Here is a 19486-nt window from a genome sequence, read left to right on the forward strand (position 1 = left end):
ATTATTCATACTCCACAGTGGAATGAATGCACAATCTTATGGGTGTCATAGAAAAATGATGTCTAAATCTAAGTCTGCTGATTCAGGAAGGACTGTGCACTTCAACATACGTCTGTGAGTCCTGGTGGCTAGGCCTAAAGTGCTCAAAGTTAGACAGGGCATAGACTTCCACCTGAAAATACATCTGTGTCATGCAGTACAACAACCTCCTGTGATACTATACCTCAGTCTCCACACAAGCCTAGTTACATTAGACAGCAAAATGTCCGAGCAAACTCCTCAGTTTAGAAACTCAGACTCCCAAGCAAGCACCATGCAGCGAAACAGCCTGAATATTCAGTGCCGTGCTTCCACAGCATGCTCCAGTGCTTGCAGTATACGTGCATCTCATCTCCAGCTCACCTGCCTATTGCCTCAACCCTCATTGAAGTTCTCTCCTTAACCACTCATCAGAATCGGTACACCTGTCCCACTGTTTTTGGTTTCTGAAAATCTTCAGTTCCCTGAGATTTAATGCTTATCTTTTTACTTCCTTCCATTCATCTAAGCAAGTATGAAGAATGTGAGTCACCACCACTCCCCTTAATTTTACCAGAACAGAAGCTAATTAATGTATTTCTACTGGGAGTTGTATTTGCTGGCAGTTACCTATTTTCAGAACCTAAGTATCTTCTGTGAGTGAAAACAGAGAAGGCCAGAGCTAACATGTTAATCACATTGCATCTATCTAGTTGAGGAAAATCCAGTTTGCTTAAACACAAGTGAAACATCCAGAATACGCAGCTGGCACAATGTATGGAAAGCAATAACCTTTTGATTCTTAAGATGTATGGAAAGGTTCTGGAAACAGGGAGACTGCAGAAAATAAGCGAAATGTAACTGATGTTCACAGCATTATTAAAGAGAGGCTCCCATACCTAAGAAAACATCCTACAAAAGCTGTGCTTCAAAAAAATCTCATGCAACTCATCTGACAAGATTCTGGTAAATTGCATTGAAAAAAAAAATAAATGACTAGCTGATGTATCTAAAGACTTGTTGGCTGTTTTTTTATTTTATTTTATTTGGGGGGAGGGGGGTTATTTTTTTTTTTTCTCCTCCTTGTTTTTTGCTGGAATCTTTCCCTATATGTATTCTGTCCGAATGCTGCCACAGCAGAACTGTCTGTTCCACGCAAAGTACTCTCAGAGACATCTTGCTCTTTTTACAAAGATCAGGAAACGTCTTCTCTCTTTAAGAACACACATCACTGGGGATTAAGAGGCAGTGAAAGGGCAGGTAGTATCACACCGGTACACCAAAGCACGTGAATCTCAACTGCTCTATTATTTCCCTAAACTGAAAGATGAAGAAGCATAGGGAATAATTAATTTAATACTGTGCTCACCACAACAATGCTTAATCCTGTGCCAGCAGACTGGCAATTAAGAAAATGGATAACTTTGCTGTAATTTAAGAAAAACAAAACCCCAGAAAGCACTCTCATTCACCTACATAATTTCATCCGCAGTTTTTCAAGATTAATTAACACTAAGCATTCCAGCAGTTTGCAATTAACATTAAAGACTGACCTATTTTCAATTCTTAAAACATCAGTTACTGTTGAATATATGAATTTTGGTCAAAAGACAACCACCTCACCTTATCCTCTTAACTGTAAGATACTTTGCTTACTTTACCACAATATTTCCTAAAGTCTTCGCCTTCACCGGTTCCTTATTTTCATCCAGAATCATCACTGTAAAACAGTAATATGGAAAGACAACGCCTGTTAAGTTAAGTGGAGGAAAGAGTTTTTCATTATGAATATCAACTTATGTCACACTTGAGAACAACAATACACCAAGCAACTAAAGGTATTAAGTAATTTGGGAGTACTATACTGGATGACCTCATAACATTATTAACATTCAGTCTTAGGTACAAGAAGCTTTAAACAATACTTGTGTTCTGGGAGTAGACAGAGAACAAAGTCAAAAAGGGAGAAATACAGAACTGAAAGTAAAAGGAGCCTTCATACTGAAAAATCCAAGCTTGCATATAATGAAGTATCCTTCAAATGCATGAAAAATATGAGCAAAAAGGGTTCAGATAAGACAAGTAAGAAATAACTAAGATTACTGGGGGTTCATCTAGCAAATGCAAGAAATGTTATTAGCAATAAATAAATGTGCCTGCTTTTCAGAGGCTCTCAGGAGGCTCTGAAAGATGCTCCCCACCAACAAGGGTTACTCTAGCCTAGCACAAAGAAATAACTTGGGAATAATCCAAAGTCACACAGCAGGGTAACACTAGAGAACACCAGAAAATCCAGACCTTGGAACAGAAGACTTTCCTGGATGACACTGACCCATCACCTTCAGATCATATCTTGGTATGGAGGATGCAGTTTTCTGGGGGAAAACACCTGAAATAGCCTCCTCAGTGCAGTCATCTGGGAAAATCCATCACAACCACCCATTCTATCTGAAGGCACAGGCATAAGGAAGGAATGGTAGATCGGCTATGGTATTGCTTAACTAGAGTATTAACTTGGCCTAGATGAGTGGAATTAAAGTGAAATGACTAAACTATGGAAAAACAGAGAGGAATGTTTTTGACAGACTGGGCTGACAAGGATTTAAAAAATGCTTTTTGAAGACTGCCCAAGCAAATAAAGCTACGTTCAGCTGGAATTAAATTAATACAAATAATCTTACAGTCTGTACTAAGAAGTTAAAGAGCAAATGAGGAAGAGAGGATGACAGACTTCTGAGTAAAACCTTGCTAAGAGTTTTATGAGTTATATCATATCGTTATCTGTCTCTCCATAGAAAGCCAAACATCTGTAATTGCTCTATATCTATCTGAAGCCACTCCTTCAGAGGATGGTATTTTTTAAGTAATTGAAGAGCCCTTTGAAAACAAGGGCTCAGTAGACAGGCAAGTCAGTCAGTTCTTCAGCTCAGTGAGCTGGAAGGAGAAACAGGGGTAGGAGATCAAAAGCATGAATGGAAATATAAAAAACATTCCAATGAAAAACAGCAGACTGTTGTAAATAAAATCCACTTCAAATCTTTAAACATTTTTTTTCTTTCTTACATCTTTTTAGACGCCACGAGAACATGGAAATGTTACATTTTGAGAATTTAGACTCAGAATAGAGTGACACACACCCTGTATCTTTCAGTGCTCCTCATCAGCTTATTTTCCTATTTTTATTATATCAAAGTAAGATGTAAAGATTTTATTTTATGAGGGTAGGAATTCCAGTATTTATTCCCCTTCTTGGTAAAATGCATTTCAGTGTACTAAAATCTGGGGAAAGTGGATGCTACACTGTTTACTACTTTATTACTGAATAACTGGCTTAATGCTTCAAAATGTGAGACTTGCTTCAGTTTGTGAACAGTGCTATGAAATTATCTGAAAAAGGTAGAAGTAGACCAAAGAGTAAGTACAATTCAATGTCAGATTTAAAGCAGAAGTGCTAGAAATTATTATGGTATCTCCATTCGCATTTAAATGCATTTGCACCATTACACTTTTAAATTATAAATGCTGTTTTGAAAGATTTTGGCTGTATTTAGAAAGAAAAGAAGTAGATTTGTAGCTTTCTGCATATGTCATAGCATAAATAAAATGCTATTAACATCCAAAAATCACTACAAGTTACACATATATTCCAAGAATACAAAATCTTCTACATGGCACAGAGAACCCTTCTCACTGATACAGTAACAGCAGCCAAAACAACCTCAGAACAGACCTGGGTGACAGCAGTCAGTACACAGTAATTTCAAGATTCACTATTTCATGAATGGCTGCATTACTGAGCATTACTGGCTTCAAACCAAAGACTGAAAATTGTACAGTTCTATCCTAAAACTTCAATGAATTTCAGTATTCACTTGATTTATTTATTTTTTTTTTTTATTGCATGTTTTAAAGTATTTCCTCTGTTCTGTGTAAAGGAATTACTTACTTACATTTGATGCCATGTTTCAAAAATATACAAATCATTTTTATGTTCTTGCTCCTCACAGATTTGTTTGGCACAACATTTTTTCTAGCGTGTGTAATGCAATTACATTCTTTCACTCTTCCCTAAATTTATGGCTTTGTTTTAATGCTGTTTTTAACCTATAGTTTGTCTTCATGCTGTAAATGCCAAAACACAGATCTGCTGAAAGTGGTTATTTTCTTAAATGTTCATTCCAATCTGTATCTATTAGAATCAAAAAGAGCAAGGATTTTTCTGCCCAAGGATGTGAGAATCTTTCTGGAAGATAATTTGATCTTTAAGAAATTTAATTACTTTTTGGACTTCAAAGAACTCTTGAAATTTGTGTTAACATCAGAATTCCCAGGTATGAAAGTATTTTTGCATTCTTAATCCTGTAACTACATTCTCTACATACAAATAGCTTCCCGACAATGCTCTCGCTTTTAATGTTTGTAGCCTGCAATTTCTCCCAGCTGGAAATAAATACGCTCCACAACTACTAGAAGATACTGCATTGAGCACCTCTCAAAAATGAGTTCACATCTGTACATACAGGCAGCATACTGGCTTTGATTTAAAAAGAAGAAGAAAAAAAAAGAATTAAACAGGTTAATAGGAAAATTCATTTTTCCAATAGAAAATTTTACAAGCTGCTTGTTAGTTCACTAGTGACATGTCAGTGGAAGGCGTTGTTACACTAAGAATTCTCTTTATGCACTTCAGGATACTCCTCATATGAAATAGTGGCATCAAAAGAAAATAATAATAAGTGAGTCTCCGAGACGTGATTATTTGATGTACATCTCCCAAAACAAAACTATTAAGGCTCTGAAAATAGATAATATAGATGTGAGAGAACACTCCAAAGTGCAAGTTAAAGCAATTATTTGTCTACTTTTTTCCTCTTCTGCTGATGGTTATTACTAACATTCTTCTTCCCAACATGCCAATACATTTTACTGCTGCTTCTCATTTAATTAGTGTGATTGTAGACAAAGCCTTAAAGCACAGTATTCTTTATGTATCTTTGTTACATCCAGTTTAGAAATACATGCTATCCCTTTTGCATAATAATAGTACAAGCAGCTGATCAACAATTTTGATAATTACTCTGAATTTGTTGTGTACAGTCACATTTCACAAGACAAAAAAAACAGAGCTTCTTGTTACGAGACAGAGGAAAACCTGTTAGCAAAATGCTTTCCCTACGAGGTCTAAAAACTAAAGTGCACTTAAATTGCACATAAGCAATATGGTTTTCTAGCAACCTTACCATTGTATCCTGGCACTGGTTTTCCTGCCTGTCCGGGTGGAGGCGTTGTAGAGTTCCCCAAACCAACACAAGAAGCAGTTATTGGAGAACCAGATTCTGTTACAAGAAAATAAGTATGTTAGGCAAATTTTCTAAGTTCAGTTCTAAGTTCAGCATATAACAATTAAAAAAAAAAAATAATTAAATGCCAGACAAGCAATGAGAGAGTTCAGAATATCCCCTGGTATGCCTACATCTTCCTAATTATCCTCACTGTTAGGCAGCTACAAAGCCCTCCCTTCTCACTTACCTTTTTTTTTTTTTTTCCCCCTCTTAAGAAAGCTCAATTTCACACGATGCAGTTATACTACAAGAGTTATTAAAGAAAGAGGAATAAAGAACAATTAAGTCATACGGTAGAGTTTAAGTGTAAAGAAAGACCAGCTGTTATCCTTCTCTTCTCTGTAAGAAAAAAATATAGAGAAATTTCTTTTAAATGTTTCTGCAACTCTGAGCTGGAGGAAAAAATAATAAAAGTGCCTAAGTGGCTGTAAATATTACCAGCAACACAGCATGGTACCAGCACTATAAAAATGTAGCATTATAATTCTGGAGATGTTGCAACTCTCAGGTCACTTGACCTGGAATTCATAACCCACATCAAGCTCAAGCTTCAGCACAACTAAGCAGGTTTGTATTGACCTCTGTATTTATCTCTGATCACACAGCCAAAGATATTCTCAGTTCTCTTGCATTAGAGGTCACTACAGTTGTTTTTGCTGTGGATTTTCTCAGCTCCCACAGTATTCCTCAGCCATTTCAGAAGTTCTTTAATGACCATTCAATTCCTATAAGAACAAGAACAAAACTGCCATGTGTTTCTGTAATTTTAAGTTAGTTGTCAGTAGGTAGCTGAAAATCACATAGGCAGCATTAAAATCACATAGTGAACCTAGGACCTAAATTCAACTGTGGAACAACCCTCAATGCCAACAGAGGTAGGCTAAAAAGTTGACTTGGTTGTTTCACATTTCTATTGGTCTATTTTCTCCACAAAATGCACACTTCCCGCACAAGCACTGATCCTGTTTTTTTCCCTTCCAAAAAGCTGCAATTACAGAGGTGACACATCAGCAAGATCTAAAGTAGCCAGTCAATGATCATGCTGAAGAGAAACCCACAATTTATTCAGCTGTTTCAGAGCTCTATTCTCTGCTCAGTACTGGGTAAGCTGTTGACCTCAACTTCTTTCCTCTCTTCCTGAAATAAGAAGGAAGAATATATTCCTCAATGTACAGTGAACTGGAAAATGAAGTAGAGGGGCCAGTTTATTTTTTGACAGCATTAGAAGGAAAGGAAGACTCCTAAGTGTCGTTCTTTATATACTGTATGCCAGGAACTAAAAACCATACTGTAACAGAGTAGGTGAGAAAGACATTCTATAACCAAAGCACAGTAATTAGATTCACTGCTGAGAAGGATCAGTGTACCCCTGTGAACCAGTAAGATTTAACACAGCTCAGGAATTGACAAACGTTTCAAACTGCAGAGCTCTCAATCAGAGAACCCTGAGGAGAAAGGGAGAATCTGTGAAATTTCTGAAAATCAGTTTAGATTTGCTTGGCTCTCTAGTACACTGCTAATGAAAGCTATGTGAACTAAATGGAAATCATTGTCATATTACACTGTCTGCACCTCTGCTTTTTTGGAAAACAGTGAATAAAACTGCATGTAAGTCCATTTTATTCTAAACAAGAATCACAAGTTCTAAAACTTTCTCAATAGGTCTTTATAATTGCTGCTATGTCTTCTATTGTCTTCTCAATTACCAGTGGAAATACATCATTTTCATATTTACCAGCGCTCTAATCTCTATGCTGTGCATTCAATTCCCATGCCTGAATTAAGTATTTCTATACACAAGAAAAAAAAAATGGTTTGTTGGTGTTCAGGCCAGACACTAATTAAGAAAAGACAACCCAGAAGTATCCACTCTTTGTGTTAGGCTCACAGTTTCTGAATGCTAAACATTCCCTTACAAAGTAGAAGCACCAAGGAATACTGTCAAAAAAGCGTAGCATGGATCTCTGCGCTGTACATTTCTTGGGAAATCAAAGTGTATCTTTCAAACAGGATGCTGGATTGAAATATCAATTTCCCAAACCCATCAGAAAACAGCAACTGCTTTCCAGGAGAGTGTTTTTCATCAAGGAAAAAACAGCCTGACTTCAAAGTGGAACTGAATTGATAGTCCTGCTGAAAAAAAATCAATGCTGTTCAAAAAAAAAAAAAACAGAAAAATAACTACTGATGAGGAATCTTCCTTATCAGATATGTATAATACAAGTACTGGGTGCTTTTTTTTTTTTTTTTAATATTTCCAATAAACAATGCCGCTTAAAAGTCATTGGTTTAAATTAAATTTGGGTCAACTCACAAGTTACAAAACATAGATCAGAAAGTAAAATTCAGCAGGAGGCTGAAAAAGGATAACACTTGTCAAATGAGCATTACATTCTATCCACCTCTTAAACCAGGCTTCGAAATAGACAGATACCCATCACTTGTTTATACTTGCAGATTCTCTGAAAGTAATGTGCAGTGTCTTGACAGATTTCTAGTGCCGAAATCTTTAGAGAATTGCATATTTCCAGTGTTACAAATAGAACAGCTGATCTGTCTTCCAATCTGTCTTTTCAACACACATTTAAAGAGCAAATCTTCCACTCCCTATGCAAGTAAGTCAGCAATCCTCTGGCTGGAGCAGGCTTTTGAGGAGGACTGGACCATAAAACCAATTTTCTTTTTGCATAACACCTTATAATGTGACAATGAAACAGCTATTTAGAAGAGAAACGTTTCACAACTAGCGTGTAACTACATTCAACATCTGCTTTGAATTATAATGGAGGAAATGTATCTACCTCTGAGAATAATGAAAAGCACTTCACTGAAATTCAAAAGACAGAATCACTGAGAGATGGTCTTAAAATCATAGCTGTTAAAGTGTCCCAAGTTCCTCATTACATTTTTGTTTTCAGCATAGGGGCTGATCAAAAGAAATTCACTCTTAAATTTCGAAGATGTGACTCTTCATTTTATCCCACTCCACATGTACATAAAAGACCTAAAGAGATCTCAGTATTACTGAGTTATATTGGACGGCTAATGGATAGTCTTATACAGGCATTTCTGTTGCATTTGTGTCTCTGACAGCTAATCTTACATTAAACAAAGTGCTGCAGATGCAGAAACAAAGAGTGCTTACAAGTACTAAGGGAAGTTTGTATGGGTACACCTGACTTCTTTCATAATAATGGTTCCATCTTCCCCATGCCTGCTTTGAAGAAGCCAAGCTCTGCCAAGTGATGCAGAGGTACAGCTATTAAAAGTTCTGTGCCCAAGTTGTCTTACTCATTTGCAGTGCACGTTCAAGTTCAAACAAAACAGTATTTAAAAATAACTCACAATTTTCAAGGTAAAAAATGTCCTGTGCATCTTAAGGTGTTGATACGTTACAACTCCAAAACTGTGTCTCATGTTCCTAAACACAATATATTGTCATACTGCTGAAATATTTTATTCTCTGGAGGATTAACTTAGGGAAAATACACTGCATTCTGACATTTGAGTTTGGGTGACACTAAGTGACTAACGTAAGGCTACCTGGTTTGGTTTGTTAGGCTGCAAGAGAGAGATGATGAAGCATGCAGAAGAGGTGAGGACCTCTCATAGAGCAGGAGAAAAAAGAAAGGGGAACAACTGCCATACATCAACACATGAACAAACACAATACGTATAATGAACTAAATTCTTACTGCAGCAGTGCTGTTTTCAGTCGTTTCAGCCATTCTTCTGGCAAATTTGTCATTTTTACCAGACAGATGCTAGCACTTAAAATCTACCTCACAGCACACCATACTGTTTCCTATAATAAAAACAAATCTAATGTGTCATAAAAATATGTACTGGAGAGGAACATGACTCAAGGGGCAGATCATCAAATATCCAGGTTCTTCATCTTTAAGCATCCAATTCTGCAAAAATATCAGCATCTCAGGTGATTCTTCATTAGTAAAATCTCAGCAAATTTCCACATCTGCAACTCATTAGCAGTAAGTGGCTTCACTCACAACTTGCAATCAAGCATGGTTAAGTCGTAACAGATTCTAGATAGCCATGCTGCAGGACTTGTAGCCCAAACACCACTTCAATCTTATGCTTATTGCTCTTTGAAATGAATTTCAGATACTCTTTGTACAGCTGAGTCCCTGCTGAAGGGACTCAAAGACATCAACTGCCAAGAAGTTTTCTTCATTTTTTCTCTAGAAGAGATACATTCCCTGCAGAGCTTCAGGTCAATGCTTGAGATATGATGAAGCATTCATGTACATATGTACCAAGTAAAACAGGTTTGGGGGCATTTAACTACAAATAATCTAATCCTAATTAGTCATCAGCATTAAAAGAAGAAGATGACACCAGGTTACTCTTATCCTAGAACAATTTAAAAAAAAAAAAATAAAAATGTTCACAGGTTGAAAGACCCCAACCAAGCATGATGTGATGCTGGGCTGTCAGCTGTAAGACTGACAAAGAAGTACACAGAACAGATGCATCCATATTGTCCATGCACATCGATATGCAATGATTTTAACCACCTTCTAATAGTAAAAACTAGTGTAAATTACTTTTTCAGATTTCTGATAATTATATAATGAAATTCTGGATTCCTTTTACCTACTCTCTCATTTTGTGTTACCCTGCCATTAAATGAAATAGAATTTAAAGACAAAACTTGTATTTATTTATAGAAATCCTAATCTTTCCCAATGTATTTAGCTGGGTACTGTAGCAAATAACAGAAATGAGAAAAGTCACAGGAGAAGAACAATAACTGAAGAATCTGGAGAACTGTAAACTGTAAGGATACCCTGATTCAGTTTTACCAAGAGCCAGAAATACAGCATGAACTTCAGTTCACACCTCATGCACAACAAGGTTAGACTAAAGACAGCGATCTGTCATCTTGAACTGAGAAAGGCTTTGCTGTCTGCTACTGAAGCTTCAAAACTCAGTTGTGCATCATTTTGCATTTAATTTCAACTGTATTTTGAGGAGTATGATGGATGCAGCAGATAAACTCCTGAACTGTGATCGAAATTAGAATTTATTTCTCCTCCATCTGACTGTACTCTTAACTTATTCCTTGTGAATTAAATGCATACAGAATCATCGCAATACATATCAACTACACACAGAATGTCAAAATACGGTGAGTAGTAGCGGTCTATCTTAAATCAAAATGCACAGGAAATATTGTATTTTAGGTGTGGTACACAAGTTAAGTTATATGTAAAGACCTGTATAATTATCCTTTTCCATAAGGAGTTTTTCCAATGTCTTGCTAGAATGAGCAAAGCTAGGGTGAAGTACATACGCAGTAAAGCACCTGGAAAGGAAAATCCAGCTAAGACTTTTTTGCTCTAACTTCAGAAACACAGCCACACTGAAAGGAAGATCTTCCCATCAGGTTGCTGGCCATTTAGACTACATTCATTTCGTTGATCAGAATGGACAATTTCTTACCTTGTGGTGGAATGGTTGTAAAACATGTTTGATTATCCCACTATTACTCTAGAAAACAGAGGGTAACACTTCCATAAGTTAACAGTAACCCCTGTGGAAAACCAACAGTGTTGTTTATCTCATAGAAGTAAAATTAAATCCAAGTTGTGTTAATCCACTGTGTTGATTTGTATGTAGAACCCTAAAAACTTTGCTTAATTTTTACTTTCTCTACTCAAACTATCATGTATAAAATACCAGAAATTTTCATGGAAAAAAGACACAAATAGAAAATTAACCCATTTCTAGAAGGGCAACTAAAGAAAACTGGAAGATCTGTTAAAGAGACAGTCCACCACAAATTTTCACAGTAAAGCCAGTGCCTAGCACAAAAATTTGCATTTTTTTCTGGTTATGGCAACTTGCTGTTTATTATTCACTTCCATATGAAGTTTTCTTTATTCTTTTTATTCCTTATTGTACAATAACATCAAAGATGCTTAATCAACAGCACAGCTATACTTGACAGGCACTATAGAAAAAAGAGATTACTCCCTAAAAGGCAGCAAACACAAAAGAGAGAATAGACAATGTAACAGCCATATTCATATTTGTTTTAATTCTCCAACACATGAAGAAGGCTGACTTTGCAACTTAAGTGCACAACTGGGCAATCAATTGCAGAGTTGACGTGAACTGATTCAAATACACATCAGTGCAGATCACTGAAAAATAGTCCGTTATCATTCTTCTATTGTTATCATGTGTGTACATTCCATCTTTCCTTTTTCCAGCACAAACTGCTTTTATATGGAACTGGATGACCTAATGGTTAGGATAGCTCCTATGTGACACTGTTCTGTGTGCAGCCACATGTAGGCTAGGTGTGGTCTAAAAGAAGGGATGCAAACATTGCCAGAGACAAGCTTTTCTTTGGACTTTGCAGCTACCATTCATTATACCACACACATAGCTACACAGAGCCAAGCTATGTCTTTTAGCATATTCATATGATTCATAACAGGATCATAACTACCAAATAACTACCATCTCCCCCACAATCCTACATTTAGTCTAATCTCTAGCTTAGGATATTACTTTACATTTTAAATGTCAAATGCAACACAGGTACGCATTTAAGCGCTTTCACTAAGTGAGCCATTTCTCTGGAGCAGAGCTTTTGCAACAATTAGCTTTCCCAAAGTTCATGTAGGTAGTTATCTCCTTGGTTTCACTTCATATCCGATTGCAACCTCCAGCTGTGCTGACAAATGCCTCCCACCTCAGCTGGGAGGCAATTCCCAACCTTTATAAGTGAATACAATATTATATTCCACGTTGCTTTAAATAAAATATATTTTTTTTAATGAACAAGGAGGCATTCCCATATTACATATGCACATATACAGTGCTGAAATGACAGCTTCAAGATTGTTCCCACAATCTGGGAATTATCACATTAGTATTAACTGTGGAAGCATCATAACACCTGTACAACAGTAGCTATGTGCAGTGAGCCAGAAGGAGAATACTTCTCCCATTTCTTGCAAATGTACAGAAGCAGAAGAAAACTAAAGCTTTCTGAAAATCTGAAGCCTGTTTCTCAAAAAAACCTCCGTTTTGTTTATAATTTTCTTCTGAATTGCCTGAAGTTTTAAGGCTTATTTTTAGAATTTCAGGTCAGATGAAAAACAAGCAAATTTTCCAGTATTTTCTAAATGCTTCAAAGCACTTGTGGGCATAATGCATCTACTACCATGAATACATATTACACTTGTGAAGGCCAAATATTTCTTGTATGGCAATTCCATTGTCACATCCAATCCATTCATTTAAACACAAAATCAAACCTCCAAAACAGTAAAACTCCCTCAAGGTTTCCTTGCCCAATTCTTTTTTTTTTTTTTGCCAATGCAAATATAGAACACATTTATGAACTGTGATGTGTGAGGTATTGTATATATATATAAAAGTCCTCTAAAGATATCAAAGCACATCCAAAGTGTCTGGAACGGTTAGCTATGTTTACTAATTAGCTTACTTAAAGCTTGGTAGATGATGAAAATTATTAAAGTCTTCCAAAGGAAGAAATAACTTTAGTTATCTAGAACTGGCAGGATAGTTACAAAGCACCAGATATTTATGCATTCATTCTGTAAAAACATCAGGCTCCCTTGCCTCCAAACAGTAATTTGTAATGCACATTTTATAATTTGCCAATAGCAAAATGACAGGGTTTTTGGTCTTGTTTTGAAGATGTCAGACAGCATATCTAAAAATGTCAGGAAATGTAATGAAATATAATATACTTTCAGATTAAAAATGAATTTCAGATTTTTATTTTCTTCCTAATGCAAAATTGTAACTGATAACATGATGAAATACTAAGAGATACATGGAGATTATAAAAAGTAATTACACATCTCAGTGCTAACCGTTTCCTGTTTGATCATTTGGGGAAATCTTAATATATTGTATGCATAGTAATACTACCAAGATGGAGAAGTCAGATAAAATCACCACTGTGAAATTCAAAGCCTTTTTTTTTTTTTTTTTTTTTTTAACATCAGGGAAACTCCTCCTTTAAGAAACTCCTCTCCCTGCCTTCACTAGACAGCCTTAGATCTCACAAAATGCACAGGATTCATGCAGCTTACTTCTAGCATTCCTGTTCTCAAATCATCAGAAAAAAAAAAAGTCATCTACTGTACACTAATGAGGGCTTTATTCCCTGAGCAGCAAAAAAAAGCAGTTGCCATGCAACAAGAACAATCAGCAACCTGTAACATCTTCACTCACATATAAACTGGAGATACTGTCACAGCTGGTCACTTTTTGAGCATTTGAGACTGCACTATTCTCACTTAACATATCTTCTAAGGACGTCTCCACTTCTTTATCCATCCAGTGCACGCTAAACATTGTTCATAGATGAGCTCTGTAACTTAAAGACTGCCTTACAGTTCTTCTATTTGCAATCATTTCAACCATATAAATAAATTTTAGAAAGGAGAAAAACACATATGTTTCATTCATATTAATGCATGCCCGCTGACTGCACGTGGAAAGACAATTTGAAGTGATTAAGATTAATAAACACTGAGAAACTGGCGTAAAATGGAACGGCAAAGCTTAATATATAGTTTCTAGTTATTTTAAATTAGAAAGTGTCAGTGTGCATAAGACATAAAGATGAGATTGTGTATCAGGCAGCATATTTGATACAGAATTTCTGTCATCTCAGAAGACGTGCTGACCAGTGGGAAGAGAACAGCCAGGAGGAGGAGAGAGGCTTCCAAGCAATTAAAAAAAAAGAAACCACAAAGGTGCATGCTTGTGTTTTTCTAATAGAAGGATACAATCCAGGAAACTACCTGGGAACTACAAGCCAGTCAGTCTCACCTCTGTCACCACAAGGAACAGCTTGCTCTAGATGCCATCTCCAAGCAATTGGAAGAGAAAAAGGTCATCAGCAATAGTCAGCATGGATTCACCAAGGGAAAAATCACAATCAACCTGGTAGCCTTCTTGATGGCATCACCAAGATGGGAGGAGAGAGCAGAGGATGTCATCTACCTTGGCTTCAGCAAGGCTTCTGATACCATCTCCCACAACATCCTGACAATGAAACTGAGAAAGTGTGGGACAGATGAGTGGATTGGGGGTGGGTTGAGAACTGACTGATATGGTAGTGCTTGGCAGTGCAGAGTTTGGTTGGAGACCTATGCCTACCGGTGTTCAACAGGGGTTGGTGCTGGGTCCGGTCTTGTTCAGTATCTTCATCAATGACTTTGATGAAGGGACAGTGCCATAGTGTTCACCCTCAGCAAGTACACCAATGATACGAAGCTGGGAGGAATGACTGACACACCAGAAGGCTGCGCTTGCCATTTAGTGAAACCTGGACAGACTGGAGAGCTGGGCAGCAAGAACCCAGATGAAGTTTAACAAAAGCAAGTGTAGAGTCTTGCACCTGGGAAGGAGTAACCATGAGTGTCAGTACAGGCTGGGACATGACCTGCTGGAGAGGAGCTCTGTGGAGAAGGACCTGGTGGTCCTGGTGGATGACAAACTGTCAATGAGTCAGCAGTGTGCCCTGGTGGCCAAGAAGGCCCAGGGGATCCTGGGGTGCATTAAAAGGAACGTGGCCAGCAGGTCAAGGGAGGTAATACTCTACCCTGGTCAGGCCTCACTTTGAGTACTGTGCATAGTTCCTGGACTCCTCAGAACAAAAAAAAGACAGGAATTTTCTGGATAGAGTCCAGCAGAGGGTCTCAAAGATGATAAAGGGCCTGAAGCATCTCCCCTATGAGGAAAGGTTGAGCAAACTGGGTCTATTCTGCCTTGAATAAAGATGACTGACAGGAGATCTTACTACAGTTTATAAATATCTCAAGTGTGGGAGTCAAAGGGACATGGCCAATCTCTTTTCAACAGTCTGTGGGGATGGGATAAGAGGAAACAGCCATAAACTTGAACATAAGTTCTGCACCAATACGTGAAGGAACTTCTTCAGAGTAAGGGTGACAGAACACTGGAACAGGCTGCCCAGATGGGTTGTGGATTCTCCTTCTCTGAAAATATTCAAAACCCGCCTGTACATTGACCTGTGCAGCCTGCTGTACAGAGCCTGCTTTGCTGGGAAGTTGGATGCAATAGATCTCTAGAGGTCCCCTTCAAACCCTTACAGATCTGTGATCATCTGCTTACTAGCTAACTACACCCAACCTACAATCAGTTCCATAAATAAAAGTGTTTTGGTTTGGTTTTCTTTTTTTCCCCTCCCCCCCATTTTAAATCCAAGCCACAACACTTCTTCCCTTCACTGAACCAGTACCGTTTTGCAGCCTGGGATGCACGTGTGGATTCTGGTCTCCTATGTTCTTTGATGGAGAGCAGTTGCTTCCTCTCTCCCCTCCATGTTTGAGTGGTAATATTACTAAAATACTGAGAAAAAGAGGCACCAATTGCTTTTCACAAGTTGGCTTCTCCAAAACAATATATACCAAATTACCTGGCTCATTAGAAAATAAATCCCAACTTAAACCCATATCACTTCCTGAAATTGCATTAAATTACAATAGAACAAGTACACTTAATGACACAATACAAACCTCTATACAGAGATGTTAAGAACAGCCGCATTTCTTCTTTTTCACTACGTGAACACCTGTTACAAGCCCAGTCATCCAGAACATGATACTCTTAAGGCCTCTGCAACTCAGGGATGAATAGCTTTCTGCACAGTAAATTCCACTTTTAAACAACTGCTCTGTAGAATACCAGTTTCCGTCAAAAGAAAAATATGATCCCAGTCTACAAGCTACAAACATCTCTAAAAAGCAAAAACTGCATCTGCAATGAGGTACTGATACCTTAAAACAGCAGCCTGAACTCTGAATGCCACCTCTTTCATTTGCGTTCTGCTTTGGCTCCATAACTCCACAATTGCATCTCTAGCTATTAAAAAAAATAATCTAAGAATTGACTCTTGCTATAAAGAAAACAGCTACTCTTTAATTTACCTTTCGCTCTAAAAAAATCTCATCATGTTAAGGAACTCAATGGACTAGAAAGGAAATCTGTACAGTTCAGATTCATACAAAACAGATGACTGAAAAACAAAATGTGGAATCCAACTGTCAAATGTGGGGAAACGAAGTCTTTATAGACAAGGTTATGGAGCTGAAGAGCAGTTCTGTAGTGAAAACCTAGAGATTACCTCACAGAACTCAGCTGCAAAACCCACCTTTCTGGAAACTCACAGTAAGATTTTGCACTGTGTTGCCAAGACAACGCAATGGAAACTGAAGACAGGGGACCAGAACATGCTGCCTGGAGATGTTAATAAACTCTTCTCCTTAAATGACTGTGGTAGGAAATAATTCATCAAAATATACTGCAGTGAGAATAGTTAACGATATTCATATTTTTTTATACTGAAGATAATGGTGTAATTGTTTTGTTTGTATAGTCCCAACAAAATACCAGTGAAACTACTACGCCTATGAAATTACATAATAACATCTATTAAAAAAAATAATACCAACAGGGCAGTTGCATGCTTTAGAGAGAATACACACAGAAGAAACAAGATCAATATTAGAATGGCCTGGGTTGAAAAGGACCTCAAAGATCATCTAGTTTCAACCCCCCTGCAGTAGGCAGGGTCGCCAGCCTCTACATCAGGATGTCCAGATCCACATCCAGGCCGGCAGAAGTGATAGAGGAAATGAAGCATGCTACAGAATTTCAGGAATTCCTGACAGAGTACCCAAAATCTCATTACAGCATACACACACTAACTTCAGCACACATAACGCAGCAAGCATTAAGTGATTTCTGTCATAACTCCCCACTGTAGACACCCATTCCCTGTTGGATAAAGCAGCTTATTTCTCTGAAATAATCTTCTCATATTTCTGCCTGTTAGTGAGTTTATGGTCAGGACAGTTAAGGTAACTGCATCCTAAAATGAAATATCCAACCTGAACCTTCTACACTTGTGTGCTCACTAACTTAGATCCCCATTGTATAAGAAGTACACAACAACAACAACAAAATTGAAACAAGTCTCTTGAGCGGGATTTTACACACTTCAGATTTTATACCTGAATTTTTAGGTTCGGTTGTCTTTCAACTGAGTTTTCCCATATGTCCTCAGAGTATCAAAACATTTTTGTCTAAAAATCAATAGGAAAAAAGCCTCTTCGCATCCTGTATTTATTATGAAGTAATGAAAATCTAGATTGCTAACATCTGAAAATCTCAAAGATGATGTGGAAGACTTATTTATTTCTACTACAACTACTGAATAACTACCATGAAAGCAGCTAGGGAAGTTTAACAGAAGTTTTCAGAGTCTGTGCTTCCAGAGCTCTTCACTCTCTCACTGTTTTTTTTTCTTTTCAAATTCAAAGCTAGATCCAAAATGAAGGTAACCTAAACTCACCTTTCACTGTTTATTTAGCACTCTCCAAAGAATATGACAGTGGGTACTACCTACGCTACATTATTTAGGTTATTTCAATTCAATTTGGCAAAGTTCCTGGTGATGTATTTAGCTGGAATACTGAAACACAGCAACTGCATCATTTCGTTAAAACATCAGTCCACAAAGAGACTTACAACGAGGTCTGAAATGGTCTGTTTCCCTTCACTAATATTCAACATATCACGAAACAGGTCATTATGGCAGGTTAACTTATTTCTGAGCAGGAAAAATTGTTTTCTAACACTGAATTTGCAGTGGCTTCCTGACTAGCTTAGTGCAAAACACTTGTCTCTCTCAATTTAATGTCTGTCAGATAGGAATAATTTTACTTCTCCAGTGTGTGGAAAGAATTAGTGTGCCTGCATTTGCAAGATTACTTTGAAGATGAAAATGGCTACTTAAATGCTGTGTCATTATATAAATAAGCAAAACGCACTTGTGTAAATCCAAAACAAGATTTTTCTCTCCTTACATATAGATAAGTACAGGATCTGAAAGTACTGTTTTTCCCATCCATTGCCATGTCTCCAAAGACCCAGTGTTTAGCAGTCCTTACTTCCTCAAACCCCATCTGCCACTTGCAGATCCTGTGACATACCTGTCACATCTTTTATGATGTCCTCACTACAGTTGCAACACAAAAATTCGAATTAAAAAAAATGTTATTGATGAAGGCATATTGACACAAATCAAAGATGTTATCAGTTAGGTTTTACTGATCTAACCACTTGAAGTCCACTAATTAAAGCCTTCTTCCCTTTCAACGCACTGTTTGAATTCACAATAATTTCATGTACTCCATATATATTCCCGAGGCAAAAATCAAAGAAAACCACATTCATTTTTCTGTCCATACTCATCTAATTCTAAGTCAGTGCACAGTAAACAAGCCAATGGCTTTGAAGAAACATCATTAAGATGAAACAAGTAAATATTTTACATTCCCTTTTCTCTTTTTTATAATAGCATTTCAAACTTTTATTTCTGGTCACTGATTTCTGTCTCCATATAGAGATTCAGCCACTTCTCAGTTCGGCAAAGCTGATTTCTTTCCTACTTTTTTCAGTCATAAGGAAGAAATTACTCCATCTAACAAGAAACACTAGCAATTCAGTTCCTCTTCACCATCTTCTGCTCTAGCCTCAGTTGAGTCAATGACTAATACAAAATTGCAAAAAGAAGACTATGGCATTCAATAAGATGCCAAAATTTCCTCACAGTTCTATGATGCTCCTGCTTTAAAAGAAAACAGATTAAAAAAAAAAAAAACCATCAAATCTGGGAATATGTAAGGATTTGCTGGATTGTTAAAGGTCAAAAGAATTTTCACATATATAAATAGGTCAGTGGCTTTCAGCTTGGGCATAACAAAACAGCAGCAGTACCCCCCAGGTCCAATTTAATCAAAATAAAAAGTAATTTGTAAAATGTAATATTTTTACTGCGAAATAAATACTGCTATTAAAAAGTTTTAAAAAACTTACTATCTCTACATAAAATGTAGTCATACAGTTAATTGTCTTGACCTCTTCCTGCTACAAGTAACTAAGATTTTTATTTCTGTGCTTTTTTTTTTTTTTTTAATCTTTTAGAAACATTTCAGAAAATGCTTACTTCGGAGATTTGAATACCTGTCATCAGCCTCCCTGTAAAGCCTGACTTTGTTTCTAGATACGATGTGTTTTCT

At 37.0% G+C, this 19486-nt stretch overlaps 1 protein-coding gene and 1 long non-coding RNA gene across 4 annotated transcripts in view; both read right to left on the reverse strand.

The window, feature by feature from the left end:
* ACSS3 (acyl-CoA synthetase short chain family member 3) overlaps positions 1-19486 on the reverse strand; it is a 75448-nt gene that overhangs the window by 13343 nt on the left and 42619 nt on the right. For all 3 annotated transcript variants that reach the window (XM_052669079.1, XM_052669081.1, XM_052669080.1), the window contains 2 exons: positions 5259-5354; positions 1675-1738 (listed from right to left, as the gene is read on the reverse strand). In XM_052669079.1, coding sequence (XP_052525039.1) covers positions 1675-1738; positions 5259-5354 — 160 coding nt within the window. The remainder of the gene's footprint in view (positions 1-1674; positions 1739-5258; positions 5355-19486) is intronic.
* Positions 13407-15568, reverse strand: LOC128073852 (uncharacterized). Its single transcript, XR_008202903.1, has 3 exons — positions 14538-15568; positions 14208-14435; positions 13407-13743 (listed from the first exon to the last, which is right to left on the reverse strand). It is a non-coding gene; the product is annotated as an uncharacterized LOC128073852 (long non-coding RNA).

Source organism: Tympanuchus pallidicinctus, unplaced genomic scaffold (assembly GCF_026119805.1).
Source record: "Tympanuchus pallidicinctus isolate F22 unplaced genomic scaffold, pur_lepc_1.0 scaffold8, whole genome shotgun sequence".
Taxonomy (NCBI): Eukaryota; Metazoa; Chordata; class Aves; order Galliformes; family Phasianidae; genus Tympanuchus; species Tympanuchus pallidicinctus.